General features: G+C 42.1%; 1 protein-coding gene across 1 annotated transcript; it reads left to right on the top strand.

The window, feature by feature from the left end:
- Positions 1 to 389: 389 nt before the first annotated feature.
- On the top strand, positions 390 to 16175 carry LOC147010705 (uncharacterized). The gene is made up of 2 exons (XM_085859620.1): positions 390 to 8795; positions 8902 to 16175. Exon 2 carries the CDS (start codon positions 10450 to 10452, stop codon positions 11269 to 11271), a length of 822 nt encoding a protein of 273 aa, XP_085715746.1. The 5' UTR covers positions 390 to 8795; positions 8902 to 10449; the 3' UTR covers positions 11272 to 16175.
- Positions 16176 to 17601: the final 1426 nt, after the last annotated feature.

The following is a 17601-nucleotide window of genomic DNA, read 5'->3' as shown; positions in this document are numbered from 1 at the left end:
CAAATACTTTCATAACACTGAACAACAAAAAATTTTTACTGGAGATGTGTAAAGTGATTTAGACTAATTTGGGTACGCTGATTTCAAAAATCATAACCGTTTTGCTGTATCACGTCAGGATTTTCAGTAACAGAAATATTCCCATTGCCTAGAAGTCAGGATTTCAATGAAATTTACAAAAATTCATTTATTCATTTATTTCATCATGAATGCTTCAAAATTATAGAAATTACAGAAAAACTCCACTAGAATGTAATTAAAAATGCTTTAGGCATTTGGCTTTGCGTTTGTGCTGCTCTGTGTCAGTTTCACGATGCAGGAACCAGCAGAAATCGCCCATCATGTTCGGGTTGTGCCGCCCTTGGTAACGCGTCTCCATGAGTGAAATCTCTTGGTGGAATCGCTCGCCGTGCTCGTCCGAGACTGCTCCCAAGTTGTCAGGGAAGAAGTTCAGGTGCTGGTGTAGGAAATGGATTTTCAGGGACATCCTGGAGCCAAGTTTCCTGAAGGACTCCAGCAGCTGCTGCACTATTTCTTCATAGTTGTCCGCGCGCTCGTTCCCCAAGAAGTTGTCCGTCACAGCTTTGAAGCTCCTCCACGCTGCCAGCTCTTTGGGGTTTAGAGTTGTTGGAAAAGTTTCGTCCTTCATAATCTGTCGGATTTGCGGTCCAACAAAGACACCAGCCTTGATCTTGGCCTCCGACAAGGTGTTGCCAAACTTTTCCTTGAGGTATTTTTACCTTGAGGTAAAAACCCACGCCCATTCAGATCCATTGCCCATACAAAACTTTTCATCAAGCCGAGCTTTATGTGGAGTGGTGGAAGGAAAACCTTGGCTGGGTCGACAAGGGCGACATGCTTCACGTTGTGTCGACCAGGTACATGCTCTTTTCGCTCTTCCCAATCTTTCTTCGTCCAGTGATTCTTGTCGTCTCTGCTATCCCAGAGACAAAGGAAGCACATGTATTTCGTGTAGCCTGACTGCAGCCCTAACAACAGCACCACCACTTTCAAGTCTCCGCAGATGTGCCAGTTGAAGTCATTGTACTTGATGGAATCAAGCAGCTGCCGCATAGTCTCATAGGTCTCTGTCATGCCGAACGCGTGAGCCAGTGGGACTGATGGTTTCTCGTTGCCATTGTGGAGCAAAACAGCCTTCAAGCTGTTCTTCCCCGAGTCGATGAAGAGGCGTCAGTCTGCAGGATCGTGATCACACCCAAGTTCTTTCAACAGACCGTTGATGTCACTGCAGAATGTCATCGTGTCTTCCATCTCAAAGAACTCAGCCATGTCTCTGTGACGTGCTCTGAACAAGGATATCTTGGTGTTAGGTTCAAGTAGATTCCACTGCTGCAGCCTTGATCCAAGCAGCTCTGCCTTCGCCTTTGACAGCGAGAGATCTCTTACAAGATCATTTAAGTCTCCCTGGTTCAGAAGGTGTCATTCTTGAGTGTCGGGTTCAAAAGGTTCATCATCACCATCCTCTTCACCACTGCTTACAGCTATGTTCTGATCAGCTGGAGGTGTTGGAACGGGGTTCTCGTCATCATGAGGCACAGGTTTACGAGCAGAGACGCAGTCAGCGTACTTGATGTGACCTTTATTCTTCTTGTTGAAGCCGGCGATGCTTGTGCAGCAGAAATAACAATCATCATGATGATTCTGCGGCTCACGCCATATCATGGGCACCGCAAATGGCATGCTCGCGCGTTTGCCCACCAACCACTGAGTCAAGGTTGTGTGACAGCTTGTGCAGCAGATGTGTGGTGCCCAGCTCTGTTCTTGGTCCCCCACCTTACACCCGAAGTAGTGAAAGTAGGCGGCCTTCATTTTCACTGCTGTAGATATACTTCGCTGTTGATCTTTTTTGGTATACCGACCACAGACATAACAGAAGTTGTCAGGATGATTGGTACAGGAACGCCTACTCATCTTTATCTGAAAGAAAGAAATATAACACAAGTTAACAACAATTGTACGAAATAGACATGTTAAAGACATGTAAATTTCATTGAAATCCTGACTTCTAGGCAATGGAAATATTTCTGTTCCTGAAAATCCTGACGTGATACAGCAAAACGGTTATGATTTTTGAAATCAGCATACCCAAATTAGTCTTAATCACTTTACACATCTCCAGTAAAAAAAAAAAATTGAAATTTGTTGTTCAGTGTAATCACCTTTCTAGTATGTAAAATTACCTCCTTTCATGCCTACTTTAGCCGCTCCTCATAGCTTCGTCGAGCTAGCTTGGAGCCTGATGCTGTACACGATATTCTAAAAGAGGCCTCACTAAATTCCTGTACAGCATTAACACTACCTCTTTTGATTTATAATTTTTCATTCTGTGAATACAACCTAAAATTGTATTAGCTTTTTCTCTATCTGCCTGGCACTGCACTGACTTTTTTCTGAATCTGATCACTCCCCCCACCCCCCAACCCCACCACCCTCTCTGCTATCTACCTTACCTCCAAGATTTGTGTCAACTTCAAGTTTAGAAAACTAACTCTTAACCCCACTATCCAAATCATTGATGTAAATTATGAATAATAACAGGCCTGGTGTTGGTTTAATGGTTAAGTTGGTTGGCTTAAGGTTTGAGAGTTTTGAGTTCAAGCTCCTGTCAGACTGTTGAATTAACACCAGGTGGGTTGACTCAGCCTGCCATTCTTCTGAGGTCAGCAAAATGAGTTCCAGCATGCTGGTAATGGTAACAGGGGAAATTGCATCAGTGGCATAGCACATGAAGAAATAAATAATGAATAATAACGGTCCCAGTACTGATTGCTGAGGTGCCCCACCACTTACAACCTCCCAACCTGACATCCTGCCATTCATCGCCACTCTTTGTTTCTTATTACTAATCCAATTACCTACCTGACCAGCCACTCCACAAACCCTCACTTGAGCCAACAACCTCCTATGGGGTACCTCATCAAATGCCTTCTAAAAGTCTGGATACACTCTCTCCAATGCACTTCCCTCATCTACCCAATCAGAAAATGTTTCATAGAACTCCAATAAATTTGTGAAACATCATTTCCCTCCATGCAAAATCCATGCTGACTAACTATAATTTGTTTAAATGTACTTCAATGGTTCCCCACCTGATCCTAATTAACATCTCCAACACCTTTCCCACAATTGAAGTTAAACTAACAGGTCTTTAATTTGCCTGGTGTTAGTGGCTTAACGGTTAGAGTAGTGGGCTTTGGATCCTACGGTCCTGAGTTCAAATCCCGTTCAGATGTTGAATTAATACCAGGTGGGGTTAACTCGGCCTGTCATCCTTCTGAAGTTGGCAAAATGAGTGCCAGCATGCTGGTATACTGTGTCAGAGTGACGACCCATCCAGGATTGTGCCCAATACCAAGGAGACTGCTAAAGCAGCACCAATGCTCTGCACAGAGTATGGTCCCCATCTTCTCTCCTCCTCTATAGTTCCCCAATTCTTCTCTGGATCCTTTCTTAAATAGTGGTGTTACATTTTCTACTCCAGTGAGCTATTGAAGATATCCATTAATATCTCACTTACCTGCTCAGGCACCTCCCTCACTACTCTCGGGTCCATATTATCTGGCTCTGGAGCAGTATCTACTCAGCTTTCCTCGCTGTTCCTTTACTTACTCTGCTCATCACTCTAAAAGCCTCCTCACTCCCTCGAGAATATCTTTTAGCGATTGGCAATTCCCCTGACTATTCATGTATAAATGTTGAAGCAATATAACGAATTAGTCAGCCTGTCATCTCACTTTCATCACCAACCAATTTCACTGTGCTATCCTCAATGGGCCCACACTTCTTTTAACTTATTGCTTATCCCTTATATATTTAAACAAAGCTTAGCAGAGGGGGGAGGGGGGGTTGTTATTATGCTTAATATTCTTGGCCATATCCTTCTTGTATTCTCTTTTGGCTTGCCTATTTATTTTCTTAACCATCCACTGGGACCATACTCTATGCATAACATCAGTGCTGCCAAAGCTGGCTCTTAGGCTATTGGGCACAATCCTGGACATGTCACCACTTCAACACAGGATACTCAAATGACTCAATCATCCAAGCAAGCTGGTACTCATTTTGCCAACCTCAGAAGGATGACAGGCTGATTCAACCCCACCTGGTTTTAATTCAACAGCCAAGTACGATTTGAACTCAGGACCCTAGGATCCCAAACCCACCATGCTAACCATTAAAGGCCCGGTCACACCTTGACGTTTTAGCCAACGTATGCCGATTTTTGAATTTTTTTTCTAAAACGCTGGCACACGTTGAATACGTTATGGGTAAGTTTTGATAACATTGAGAGCACGCTGAAAAACACTGCCATACGTCGTTGTATGTTGGCTTTAAACGTTGTACTTTTTGGTTGTCCTCAAATTTTTTCATGCTTGAAATTTCACGACGTATGCCGGCGTATGACTCACACGTTCCACTACGCTGGCCACAAGTTGTACGCACGGTCTGCGATCGTTGACAGACGTCAACACATGCTACTTGTAAGTTAATCATAAGTTGAGACACGCCGAGGTAATGTTTAGCGTACCCGAAACTTATTTCTAACCTATGATTAACGTGTTGTTGGCATGTTACGCGATCGTTGCCACACATCGACAGACGTTACTTTTAAGTTACTCATAGGCTGAAAGACGTCGGTATAATGGATCGTCCTTGCGTCAGCGTCCACGGCCAGGACACTTATTTGCAGCATTCTTCAAACTTTTCTTCGGCATGACGAGGATGTTCACACTTCGATGTCTAGCTTGGCTATGATTCCAATTGTCCATCGGCAGCGTCTATTTAAAATAGTCGAGTTTGAGCATTTTAACATGTTCAGAAGAAACGCTTCAAATTTCCAAACCCCAGCGTCAAAAAACAAAGGCCAGTGACAGCAATTTAAATCGTTCATTGTAAACAATGAAAATAGCTGAGTGGTACCGTTTAAAAGTCGTTGAGTGTAAAAAAATCCAATTGTTGAGCGCAAGCGTCTACTTTCAATAGTGGAGATGCAGCCATTTAAATCGTTGAGTGGCAGCATATGAATAGCAAACCCCACGTTACCGGCAAAGATAAACTGCCGCACGATATGGATAAGTTAGGCTATTGTTGGACATAGTTTGTGAACGCCGGCTTCACGATAATTATTCGTTGGTATATCGTATCTATAAGTAATCAAAGCGCTCTATGCACATTATTAGCTCATTGTGCATTTGTCCAACCCGTTATGAATAGACCTAAATAGTAAAAACAAGCTATAGCTCATTGTTGAAAAAGCCCCATAAAAAATTAGCCGCGAAGAACTTCGAACAATGGTGAAAAGATGTCTCCTACCCGTGGACACGTGGACGCAAGGACGATCCATCATAACTCACACCTTCCCCCTCACACTCACCTACTACTGCCAACATGAACAAACTACTACTAATACTAATACTAATACTGATACTTATACTGTTACTGCTGACATGGACATCGACTCAAAAAGGACTCGAAAACACTGTTGGGTTTCCCTTTTATGAGCAGCATTTTTATATACCAATTCCCAAAACCGCTGGGAACACGTCTTTATATGGCAGTTGTAAGTTAGAAACACGTTAATTTTTTTTTTTTTTGTCGACCGGAAGACGTCATTGGAATACGTCTACATACGTCGATGTGTGTTGGGACTACGTAAAGAATTGGTTCAAAGCACGTCAAACATAAGTTAGAAATAAGTTTCGCGTAAAAAAAGACATTACCGCGACGTGTTTCGACTTATGAGTAGCTTATAAGTAGCCTTTGTGGACGTGTGTAAGCGTCCACATATCGTGTGTAAAACTTATCCCCATCGCATGCGGAACGTGTGTCATACGCCGAGTACGTCGTAAAATTTTGAACATGTTTAAAATTTCTTGACGTACTCTACTTACTACGACGTATGATAGCGTACTTTAGCGTTCTACTCACGTATACCAAACTTACTCATACCGTATTTGACGTGCCCCAACGTTTTAGACACATTTTTCTTAGGTTGGCATACGCTGGCAAGATCGCCAAGGTGTGACCGCGATGTTGACACTTCCATTTCTACGGCAGTTATGATTCGAATCGTTGTGCGTCAGCCTTTTAATAGGCTACGTCACGACATCGTCGGCGATGCGTGCAACGCGCTATGCCTAAGTTAGACTATCGTTGGGCATCGGTTGTGTAGGCCGACAACAGGTTCAGCATTCGTTGGTATAAGTTATCTATAACACAACGAAACGTTCTGTGTCCGTTACCAATGCGTTATACATAAGACCAAGTCGCTATGAATACGTCCGAATCTTTAAAAAAAACATCAAAAGTTCAACGTAAGCCAGCGTTTTACATACATTTTAATACGTTGCCATCGCTGGCTAAAATGTGAAGGTGTGACCGGGCCTTAAGCCAACACCAGGAATATTTTTTTTACAAACCTCTGTTTACTCCTATACTGATTCGAGTCCAATTCCAATCCCGTTATTTTACCTATAATAATAAATGTGAGTGTGTCAGTCAGTGGGTGTGTGTGTGCCTCCTCCATAACTCCAAAACCATGAAACTGAGCGGCCCAAAACTTTGCATGCATACTAAAGGAACTCCAACAGAGTGTATGAATGACAACTGGGTGTTTGGGTAATTTAAACACCCCTTTTGAAGATAATTAATGGCCTTGCTAAATTAAAACAAAAGCAGGAGTTAACCTTTGTTAGGCCGCTGTCCCTCGCAGGGGTCCAAAGCTTTGTTTCAGCCTGCTCCCCTTGCATTGGAAAAGGTCACACAGGCCTCTGATGTACATTTAAAGACTGAACAATGCATCTTCTATCATTAAATGAAGGTACTTTTATGAGGAAACAAAGGTATATTTTGATTACAAGTCAGACAGAGGAAACAAGGTCATGCATGTTTTGTTCATGGCTTGGTAATGAAATGCCTGCGTATGTAATTAATTAGTCGGAAGGCCAGGAAAGTTCCCGAGAGATAGTTTTCTACTTCTTCTTTTAGAAGTTTTGATGTACATGAACACTTTGAAATGTACACGTCCACTTTCAAGTTATATGAAATGAACACAGCCACTTTAAAATTGTATGAACACGTCCACTTTAAAGTTGTATGAACATGTCCATGTGTAATTTTAACATATAGAACAAATCTCCAATTGGAACAAGCCGGTAGGCGGCGATGGGTCGCTGAGCATGGAAACTAAGATATAGAGCAAAATGGATGTCATATAGCGGATAGGGAATCACCTTAAGATTATGCATATCAAATCTCATCCAGTTCCATCTACTGATAACTACTCGGTATCCATCTATCGATCTATCTACAATTCCAGGTGTGTGTGTGTGTGTGTGTGTGTGTGTGTGTGTGTGTGTGTGTGTGTGTGTGTGTGTGTGTGTGTGTGTGTGTGTGTGTGTGTGTGTGTGTCCGCTGTTTCTCGACAACCACTGGTCCGATCTAATTGAAACTTGCCAGGTATATTGCTGGGGACCTGAGGATGTGCCTTTTCAAGGTTTGATAATAATCGGACAAGTGCTTCCCAAGTTATGGCCATTTATTTACCAATCAATGACAGAACACGTTGCTGCGTGGGCGTGGCCGATGGGGGAAGAGAACCTCAACCGCGGTCCCCATTACGGGTTACAACGTATGGAATTCTGGATAATGATGACCGTGTATTCTAATAATTTCTCGATTTCTTATGCGCATTTATAGATAAACACAATGCCCCAAGTTATGATCATTTTCATATTAGACGGTGCATAAATTTCGGTAACATCAGAGTTAGCTGGTATGCTCCAAAGCAGGAAGTAAAAAAAAATTTTGCATGCAAGTTATTTTTTTCCCCCTTTTTTCTCTTTGTGTTTTTCCTTGCGATGACATTGCGAAAAGGCAAAATACGTTGGCGCGAATTGAATAATTGGCCATTAAAACTAAATTGCGAATAATCGTAACTGCGATATGCGAACTTCTGGACAGTGAGGACAAAATAATGGGAGTACACCATTTTAGATTGCAGTTATGAATTTCAGATCACTGGCAATGAACAAAAATATAATTTAAGACCAAAAAATGTCTGGCGTAATTAGATAAGGCCGGTCTTATCAAGGCATAATTAGCGATTTATATGCACTTTCAAGTACCCCCAAAATTCTTTTTTATATGATCCATTTATCACTACTGATAACATTTCCACAACTTAAGACCAAGTTTTCCCCAGCATTTGTAGATAAGACCAGGTTCCTTGGGACCCTATAAGTATATCCAAGACCCCAAACACCCAATAATAACAAACTTGAGAACTTAATATTTAATTGCACCCAAATTTCCTTTAAGAGTGTGGAAATCCACTCCTCTATTGGTTTCACTGAAACCATTCCTGGTATAGCTTCATTCCTGGTATAGCAATCAAGTTATTTTTAAAACAGATGGTCTGTTTTCCAATAAAGCCCATCTTCCTATGGGTACATATTAGGGCATACAGACACCAAGGCCCGACCTAGACATGGATCCTGTACCCAACAATCCTGAGAATGCTACTAGTCAAGAAAGCAATCAAGCTGGTGTTGAAAAGTCTTCAGGTAAATTGTCCATTCATATAAAAAATTATCAAATAAAAATGATGCGTTTTAACTTGTAATCTTGTAGCATTAATCAACATCTTTCTATAGGTACAGATGAGCATGTTCCACCGACACCAAGGCCCGACCTAGATATGGATCCTGTACCCAATAATCCTGAGAATGCTACTAGTCAAGAAAGCAATCAAGCTGTTGTTGAAAAGTCTTCAGGTGAATTGTCCATTCATATTAAAAAAAATTATCAAATTAAAATATATATCCGAACTGCTCAAACAGTTCTGCGATATGGGGTTGAAGAATTGTTATTGTTTTTCAGATTATCGGCCAGACCACCAGCCAAAAAGATGCATCATTCACGTCATGGAGAAGGAGAAATCAAAATTATTCATTGTGACAAAAGACCGCTGGACCATGATAGTAAAATCGGCAAATGCCCGAAAACAAACTAAAAAGTATGAAAAATCAAAACACCGTGCACTGATCGAGAGCCTCCCTTCAGCGCCTACAGAAGAGGATGGCTATCACGTTTACAGCTATTCAATCTGCTGGCCCTGATCTAGACCAGCCATGTGAAAGCAAGCAATTGCGTTCATCGACGTCTCCTGTGCCAGGAACTTCACAAAGATCTGATGTCGGGATTTTTCCCAATGAATGTCTGCACTGCCATAAAAAACTTGAAAACTCTTCCAAATGTCACCAAGAAGGAGGGGTTATGTTTAGTTCAGACTAAAAATGGAGAAAACAAAATGCGTGAAGCCGCAAAACTGTTGTGGGGCGATAAAGTATTGACAACAATATATGCCATTGATATGATTGCCAAATCAGTAAAATATCACTGCTCATGTAGATGCAGCAAACTCTTAGCTGCCGCTAGAGTAAAGAAGACAAGACAACAAAGTAGTTCCCAGCAACCGGGCAAACGAGCAATGACAGGACTAGTAGAGTATGTGAAGACAAATGTAATCCTTGGTTCTCGATCGGAGTACTTAGTCTCAATATATGACCAGTATCGCCTCTTTTACGAGGAATATGAAGAGGAATCCTCTATTAGTAGCGTTCGTTATCTTGGCGAACTGCTGAAAAAGCAGTTCCCCACTGATTTGACAATCTCAGCACCAGGCGCCAAGAAGAGCGGTTCACTTGTCCACAACAGTCGCCTTGATTACATATCTATAAAAGAGGTTCATAATTTTAAGTGTTCTCCCGAAGGACGACTTGTGACGTCTGCCTTATTACTGCGCAAACATTTGAAAGGGGTTAACCAGAATCCATTAAGTGATCTGCTCGATGTAGATGCGCTTGTCCGTGGTGAAGGTGAAGCACCACCATTGGCATATATCTTCTTCGAAACGCTCTTTAGTGGTGGTAATAGAGTTTCAGAAACTGTAAAACGGCGGGCTACTGCGGCTAGCGACGATGCACTATTTAATGTTCATAATGGACAATTAATGCCCAAAAACATATTTTGCTAGCTATGCAAATCAAGTCTCTCACAGGAAGTCGCAAACTGATCACGGTACTAAATCGCTTTGGCGACTGTATCAGTTATTCCAAACATGAAGAACTAGAAACAGAACTCGCAACTGTTATACAAAACCGACAGAAAAGCACTCCAAAGGGAGTGAAGCGTGGAGTCACTATGGGAAACGCCTATGACAATTATGATGAGCTGGTTCATACCCTGTCCGGCCTCGACAGCCTCCATGACACCAAGGGCATTTTTTATCAAAATGTCAACATGGAAGCAGAGGACATTGATGAGGTACCTCAACCTGTACTGCCAACTGAACAGAAGAGAAGAAGCAGAAAGAGAAAACTCGATGTCACCCCAGTTTAAATAGCGCCATATCGCAAGAAGCCTCGGATGGACAAGTTCGAGTACCCAACTATAGACCACCAACCACTTGCCGAACTTTCCCGTCAATCGCTTAAACTGGACACATTGTTCATGGTGCGACACGCGATGGATACAAATACGGTCCCAATGTGGGGTGGCTTTAATGCGCGAGTCCACAAGGACAAGCTGCCGAAACAGATAGTCCACTATTTGCCCAACATCAACAGACCAATAAACCGAGATGATGTCGTAGCAGAGATGATGCGGACATCGATGAAATGTGCAGAAGAATGTGAGCAAATGTATGGATTGGTCACTTACGATCTAGACGTTGCCAAGACAGCCCACAAGATACAAGTGACAAATAGGCCAGAATTTGACAAGCTATTTGTTATGTTTGGAGTCTTTCACCTACTCATGTGCCTCTTCCGAGCAATAGGAAGGTTTCTTGCTGAGTCTGGTGGGCCTGTGATGCTGACCGACTCCGGCGTCTTGGCACCGGGCTCACTGAGGGGATTCATAGAGTGCAACAACTACAATAGATGCAAGCAACTACACCAAATGCTGGCCCTTGCCTTTGAAATTCTGCTCTTCCGCCAATTCATGCTCGAGTACGAGTATGCCGACTTGGTTCAGTTAGAGCTTCAGAATTTCCAGTTCAAAACGCAAGAAGAAATCGATGACGTCTGCAACTCTGCCATGTTTGTCCACTCATTTGAGCACTTTGAGAAGTATAAGCGAGACACAGAAAGCGGTGCCCTTGGTAAGACTGCCAAATTCTGGGCCATGTACATACAGTATGTGCAGCTATACATCTACTCGAGCACGCAGTGCGAGAAACTGATGTAAACCTGTTCATCGCCACACTGACTCCAATAACTGAACTATTCTTCGAGACCAATTGACACAATTATGCTCGATGGATGTCAAAATACCAACTTGATCTGATAAACATCAGAGACACACCCAGGTCTACGCCAGCTTCTGGACGATGGAGGCTTTTCAATCCGGCGGCCCAACAACAAATTCTCTCGCATACCAGTAGGTCTCACACTCGAGCAGACCATAAATGCTGATGCTGCATCACGTATGACAGGATACACATCGTCCACAAACTACAACGCACGCGTTCGATGGTGCATTCCGAAGAGTAGTCGGGCAGCCCTTGTCAATGAGGCTTTTGCAATGGTCGGTATGGGCAACACGAGAGATACTCAAGCTGACATAACTCCGGCCAGAATAAATAGAGACAATGAAGATCTCCAGAAGATCATCGCTCAGATCGAGTCCTCTACAGATCCGTTCAGACTAGATACCAGCTTACCACTAATTAACATTAGTACCGGGAAGAGTGTACCGGAGGCTGTCAGCAATTCACTATTGCACATTCCACAAGATGGTAAAGAAAGACACAAATCTTTCGTCAAAGAATGTCGCGAAGATGAAACCCGCTTTGAAAAGCCAATCCACAAGCATCCACTTTGAACGTTCGCCACAGAATGTGTTGTCAATCGAAAAGCCAAAAAAAAAAACACGAAAGAAGCACAGCTAAAGTGCACAAGTCAGCTCCTTGGTTGTATAGCCTTCACCGCAGCTACAACTGACATAGATCTTGAGTATGTCTTTTCATTCCCACTTACACTGGTTCCATTATCTATGTGTACAGGAGATGGCACGATGACACACCGACAAGAGCAAACTATTTGGCATTCAAGAAGGAAAGGTTGCTGAACATGGGAGTCCCACATACATCGGAACGCATCTAATAGAGGGAAACTTCCAGTTTCACTGTGTGTCACCAGATTAGCCTGTAACCTATGGGGATCTCTCACGTAACATATTGAGTAGCTGTTTGGCATATCGCTCAAGGAGAGTAGATATCAACTTTGATACATATGAGAGGCCATCTAACAAGGATTGTGTGAGGGTGTGGAGAGCGGCATATACAGGAGGAAAACTTGTAATTGATGGACCTCAGCAGAAGAGAGTTCGAAGCTTTAAGAAACAGCTGGAGGTGGAGGAATTCAAGAAGGAGTTGCCAATCTTTCTCATGAAAAATTGGTCCAGTTCCCACTTGAAGCCACTTTTGGAGAACAGAGTAGTGTATCTGGGCGTAATGGAAGAATGTACTCGATAATTCGTCGAGGATGGAGTGATAAAAGAAGAGTCAGTGGATTCTCTCAAGTGTAATCACGCAGAGGCGGACACTCGCGTAATTATTCACATGATCGAGGCCGACAAGTCCACCCCTGGAGACATTGTGATTAGAGCATCTGACACGGACATCCTAGTCCTCTTGCTCTACCATTTGCACCGCATCACTTCAACAGTCTGGATGGAAGTTGGAACAACCGGACGTGGAAATCGACGTTACATCAATGTTACAAAGATTGCAGCTGAAATAGGCCCTGCGATTTGTGCCGCTCTACCTGGACTACACGCATTTACCCGATGCGACTACATGTCAGCGTTGGCAAGGAAAGGAAAGAGCAGACCATATGAGATCATCAATAAGACTGCCAAGTTTCAGAAAGCTCTTGGCTCCTTGAGCCACACGGTTCCAACAGTTGGAACAGTCAAGTATTGCAAGATTTTGTATGTGTGTTGTACGGGGCGAGGAAAGTAGTTCCACTGAATAAGCACAGGTTCAATGTGGTCGATCGTACCTACAGGCGGAAGTCCACTTCTGCACATCCATTTGACAAACTCAAAAGCATTGATGGAAGCAGAACTTGCTCTCCATGTTGATAGAAGTGCTTTTGTTGCAAGACTGTGGGGTAGCGCACACCAACGCTACATGGACAAAATGCCTACCAATGGATGGGACAATGTAGATGGTGAATTTCGAATCAATTGGTTTGAGGGTGAACAGTTACCTCGTGTTCTAGTACCAGCGCTTCATGTTGATGACACCACTGATGGAAATGAAAGCACCCCACCCAGCCACGCTGATGACGAGGAAGATGAAGATTATACTCCGCTGCCAACAGAATTGGAGTCATCCGATGAGAACGATACTGATGATGATGGAGTAAGCGCATAGATTACGTACAGGAGCCCCTTTGTTGTTTGTTGCCACCAATTTTATTTAAAAAATCATATTGTCATCACAAACCATAGCGTTATTGTATCATTATTAAATCATCAATTAGTTCTAATTAGTATCCTCTTTTGTATTTTTTTATCCCAAATAGATTTATAGTTCGGAATGGCCGAGCAGTTAAAGTCTTAATCACACCTTGGAGTCCCAAGGAACCCGGTCTTATCTACAAACGCCGGGGAAAACTTGGTCTTAAGTTGTGGAAATGTTATCAGTAGTGATAGATGGATCATATAAAAAAAACAATTTTGGGGGGTACTCGAAAGTGCATATAAATTGCTAATAATATAATATAATATATTATTATATTATTGCATATAAATTGCTAATTAGGCCTTAATTAGACCGGTCTTATCTAATTACGCCAGACATTTTTTGGTCTTAAGTTGTGTTTTTTTAGTCATACAGGTGATTCAAGCAAAATTAGCTTGAATTGTAGGGGGTACTCAAATTTATAAATAAAAGTGACTTTAGGGTCAACTTTTGGGACCCCCAGGGGCCAAACGCCGAGGTTGTGCAACTTAAGACTGCCCATTCATTTATCAGCATGAAACTCCAAATCGAATGAGGTAATCAAACAAAATGTACTCAATAGTGCAATTAAACATCTGCTGGCTCCCCAACTAATAGAGTATGGACAAGTTATCAATGTGCTGGCTTTGATGGGCCTAATGGACTCCTCCTGCATCAAAGTTCCTTGTAAGGGAACAGAGATTATTCTTGTGGGAATGCCTTCTAGGAGGTAACTTTGCATAATATTGCGGTCATTATTTCCCAGATTGCATGTTTTCGCATAAGTGTGAGGTAATTTAATTGCGATTATAGAATATGCATCGTTTTATGAATAGAAAGCTGTGAGAAACCTTCCCCACATGTTTATGTCTAATCCTACCTTTCTCTTCAAATTCTGCTGATGGCATTAAAGGTGAACTCCACACATAGATTATTATTGACTACCTCTACTCTCATAGCTAACATGTGGCACTCAACAGAATCCTTTCATCTCCTTTCCCTGTCAAAGCTGGAATACCCCATGACAGTGTTCTGGACCCCATCCTAATCTAATTTTTATGAACCCTCTCTCTGACTCTCTGGAAAATCCTCTCTCCCTTTGCTGATGACTCCACCCTCTGCAGTGATATCCCTCATCCTTCAAATAGGCAGGCAGCAGCCTCTCTTCCCTCTCTGCCGACATTGATAGAATCACGAGCTGGTCAACAATTGCAATACATCTTTCAATCCTGCCAAATCTCACACTCTCACTCGGTCTCTCTGAAAGTACCGTCTGACAAACCCATCCATCTACTTTCTTCACAATCATCTTGAAGAAGTTCAGCCACTCAAATCTTTGGGCCTCACTATCAGCCATGATCTTTCTTGGGTGAACCACACTTTAAGTTGGTGTCCAAAGCCATTCGCCGACTGGGCATCCTCAAATCATGCAAGGTCCTTACTTAGCACACCTGAACTCTTATCCACCTGCAAGGCCTTCATCCACAGCTTCATGGAATACTGCTCACCCCTTTGGGCTGGTACCCCTGCCTCACACCTTGCTCAGCTTGACATCATGGAATCTCCTGCAATGAAGCTTAGTCTATGGGCCAATCACACTTTCACATAAGGTTGGTGGTCTCCTCCATCTTCTACCATTTCATTTCTGGCCTTGCACTCTCTGCTCTATCCATGCAATGCCCTCCACCTTCCCAAACCCCTGAAATCCCACATGTTTCTCAAAATCCATGATCACCGCTCAGATTCACTCATTCATTCCTCTTTTTCCCTACCTGTGGAATCAACTTCCACATTCTCTTCAATCTCATTCTTCCTTCCAGGTTTTCAAAACAGCTGTTCACTATCATCTCTCATTCACAGCGATGATGTTTTATACCCAGATTAACCCTCCCCAAGCCATTCCACTTCTGTGATTGAGAGTTTGTGGCTGTCTCCATCTTGTTCACCCCATGTGTCCTCCCCTTGCCCTTATTCTTCCCCACATCCCTTATTTCTCCAAGTCTCCCTCTATTTGGTCCCTCAACTCTGTTGTTGGTCTCTGTCTCTGTCTCTCCCCCACCCCCCCCACCCCCCGTGTTCTCCATGATCACACACTGCAAAAATATTTGTCTTCGTTATAAATTTATTGCAACTGCCTTCAGTGCTCATGTTCTTCCTCCATCTTAACATGCCACATAATGTGACATCTGTCCTGGTTTCAGAAGTCGAAGATTGTGCTGATGGATTTTGGTGAACTATTTATTTTGTGCTTTTGCTTCGTTAATGATAGGTTTATGATAACTTGGGAAAAGTGTGTGAATTGTAAATAGAGTTGGTTTTTCCATTGCAAAAATTGTGGAACGAGTTCCATTTCAATAGCATATGGTTAACCGACCTGTTGACTCAATCCCCTCGGAATCCAAGCAGCAACTGGCTCCGTGGTTCAGGGCTCCATGGCTGGTTGCCGTCACCTTGGGCGTGGTATCCTTATTGGGCACTGTTGGTGGTTGCAACCCGCAAGCAGAGAAATATATAATTGGAGAATTGTAAAATGCGTTACTTTATTAAACAGCCACTTTTTATGTTTCATTATTTATTGATGTTTAAATTTGTTTCCCATAATCGCACGACTCCGTAAAATAAAATACACACATTTTGGGATTCCACCACGATTGTTTTTTGTTTGGTAAAAAAATTATTTATGACATTTATAATCACAAGCTTTGTATACAATAGTATTTTCTTCTGCAATTATAAAGAATACTTCCTTAAAAAAAAAAATAATAATAACTTGTTCTATTTAACAACTTGAAAAATGGACTTGTGCTTCTACAAATGGCATACGATAAAACTGTGGTGTTTGTTTTGGCTTTGAAAAGATCCTCCATTAATTAGGGTTAGTTTTCCAGCTATTTCTCAAACATTCTAAATGGCAAAACATTTCCTTAATCTCAACCAGGGATGATGTCATTAACAGCAAGTGTGGACAACTGCTCTGGAAACCTTGTGGAAAGTGCCAAGTCGTCCATTTCACATTTTGTTCATCTGTCAACCTCAACCACACGCTGGGTTCTGGTTTGGCTCAATTGCCCTTTTTTTGGAGAATAATGTGGTGATTGCAGGATTAAATGGCAACGGCACTCACTAAAAGCGGCATAAGGCATCGCAGTCGTATTGCGATGCAACCTCTCCCCTCCCTTTGATCTCACTCTCAGTACGACTCTGCTGTTGATGTTTCCCTCTTTTCCATTCCATTCTGCTCTTGCTGTTCCACGAGTCTCGACTGTGTCGACAACCAAACAACTGCAGATTATCTACACATTCCAGATTGAACCGCAAACTCGTCAACATCAACTGAATGAACCTTCAGCTGAAGCCACAGTAAAGGCTTCAACCGCAAATATAGTTCATCGGAGAAAACTGACACCAGTAAGGTCGGTGAGAAAACTAGGACATGTCCTACTCTTCACATTCAAAGTCCTTTGATTCTTGTCCATCGATGAACAATGAGGAAAACTAACATACGGCATGAGATGCCCCTTAATGACTGAACAAGGTGGCAAGACCGTTGGCATCTCATCGAGCTCTTATTTGGGGTTAGATGAAAAATGACAATCAATAATATATGGGTCACACCTTGTATGAGTGGTGACATCTAAACAGCTTCTGACGATGCTTTTAAACACAAATTGAACTTAATGTTTCCATGTAACGTTCAAGTTATGAGACTGAATAAGAAGACTTTACCATATTTTATAAGGCAGGCAAAGTACAAGTCCCTAGCAAATTGTGGCAGGTTATTATATATATATATATATATATATATATATATATATATATATATATATATATATATATATATATATATATATATATATATATATATATATATATAAAATCTTTTCTCTCTTTCATTATGTGATGTGGAATGAAAACTTCAGTGCAATTAGTACAAGAAAAAGGTGAACAGCAATGCAATGTTTTGTTCATCAATTATCTGTTGAACAAATGCAAAATGATACATGGGTGAGTTACCTTGATCTGTACAACAAAAAAGGTGAAGGTAATGCAAGATAATGCCTCCAGTC

Source organism: Eptatretus burgeri, chromosome 16, assembly GCF_056783735.1.
Source record: "Eptatretus burgeri isolate ZD-2024b chromosome 16, Ebu_testis_v1, whole genome shotgun sequence".
NCBI classification, from domain to species: Eukaryota; Metazoa; Chordata; class Myxini; order Myxiniformes; family Myxinidae; genus Eptatretus; species Eptatretus burgeri.
Note: the sequence above shows the minus strand (reverse complement) of the source record. Positions and strands in the feature narration are given on the sequence as shown.

Excerpts from the sequence above, each read along its gene's own strand:
- LOC147010705 (XM_085859620.1), top strand. The coding sequence starts at position 10,450 with ATGGACAAGTTCGAGTACCCAACTATAGACCACCAACCACTTGCCGAA.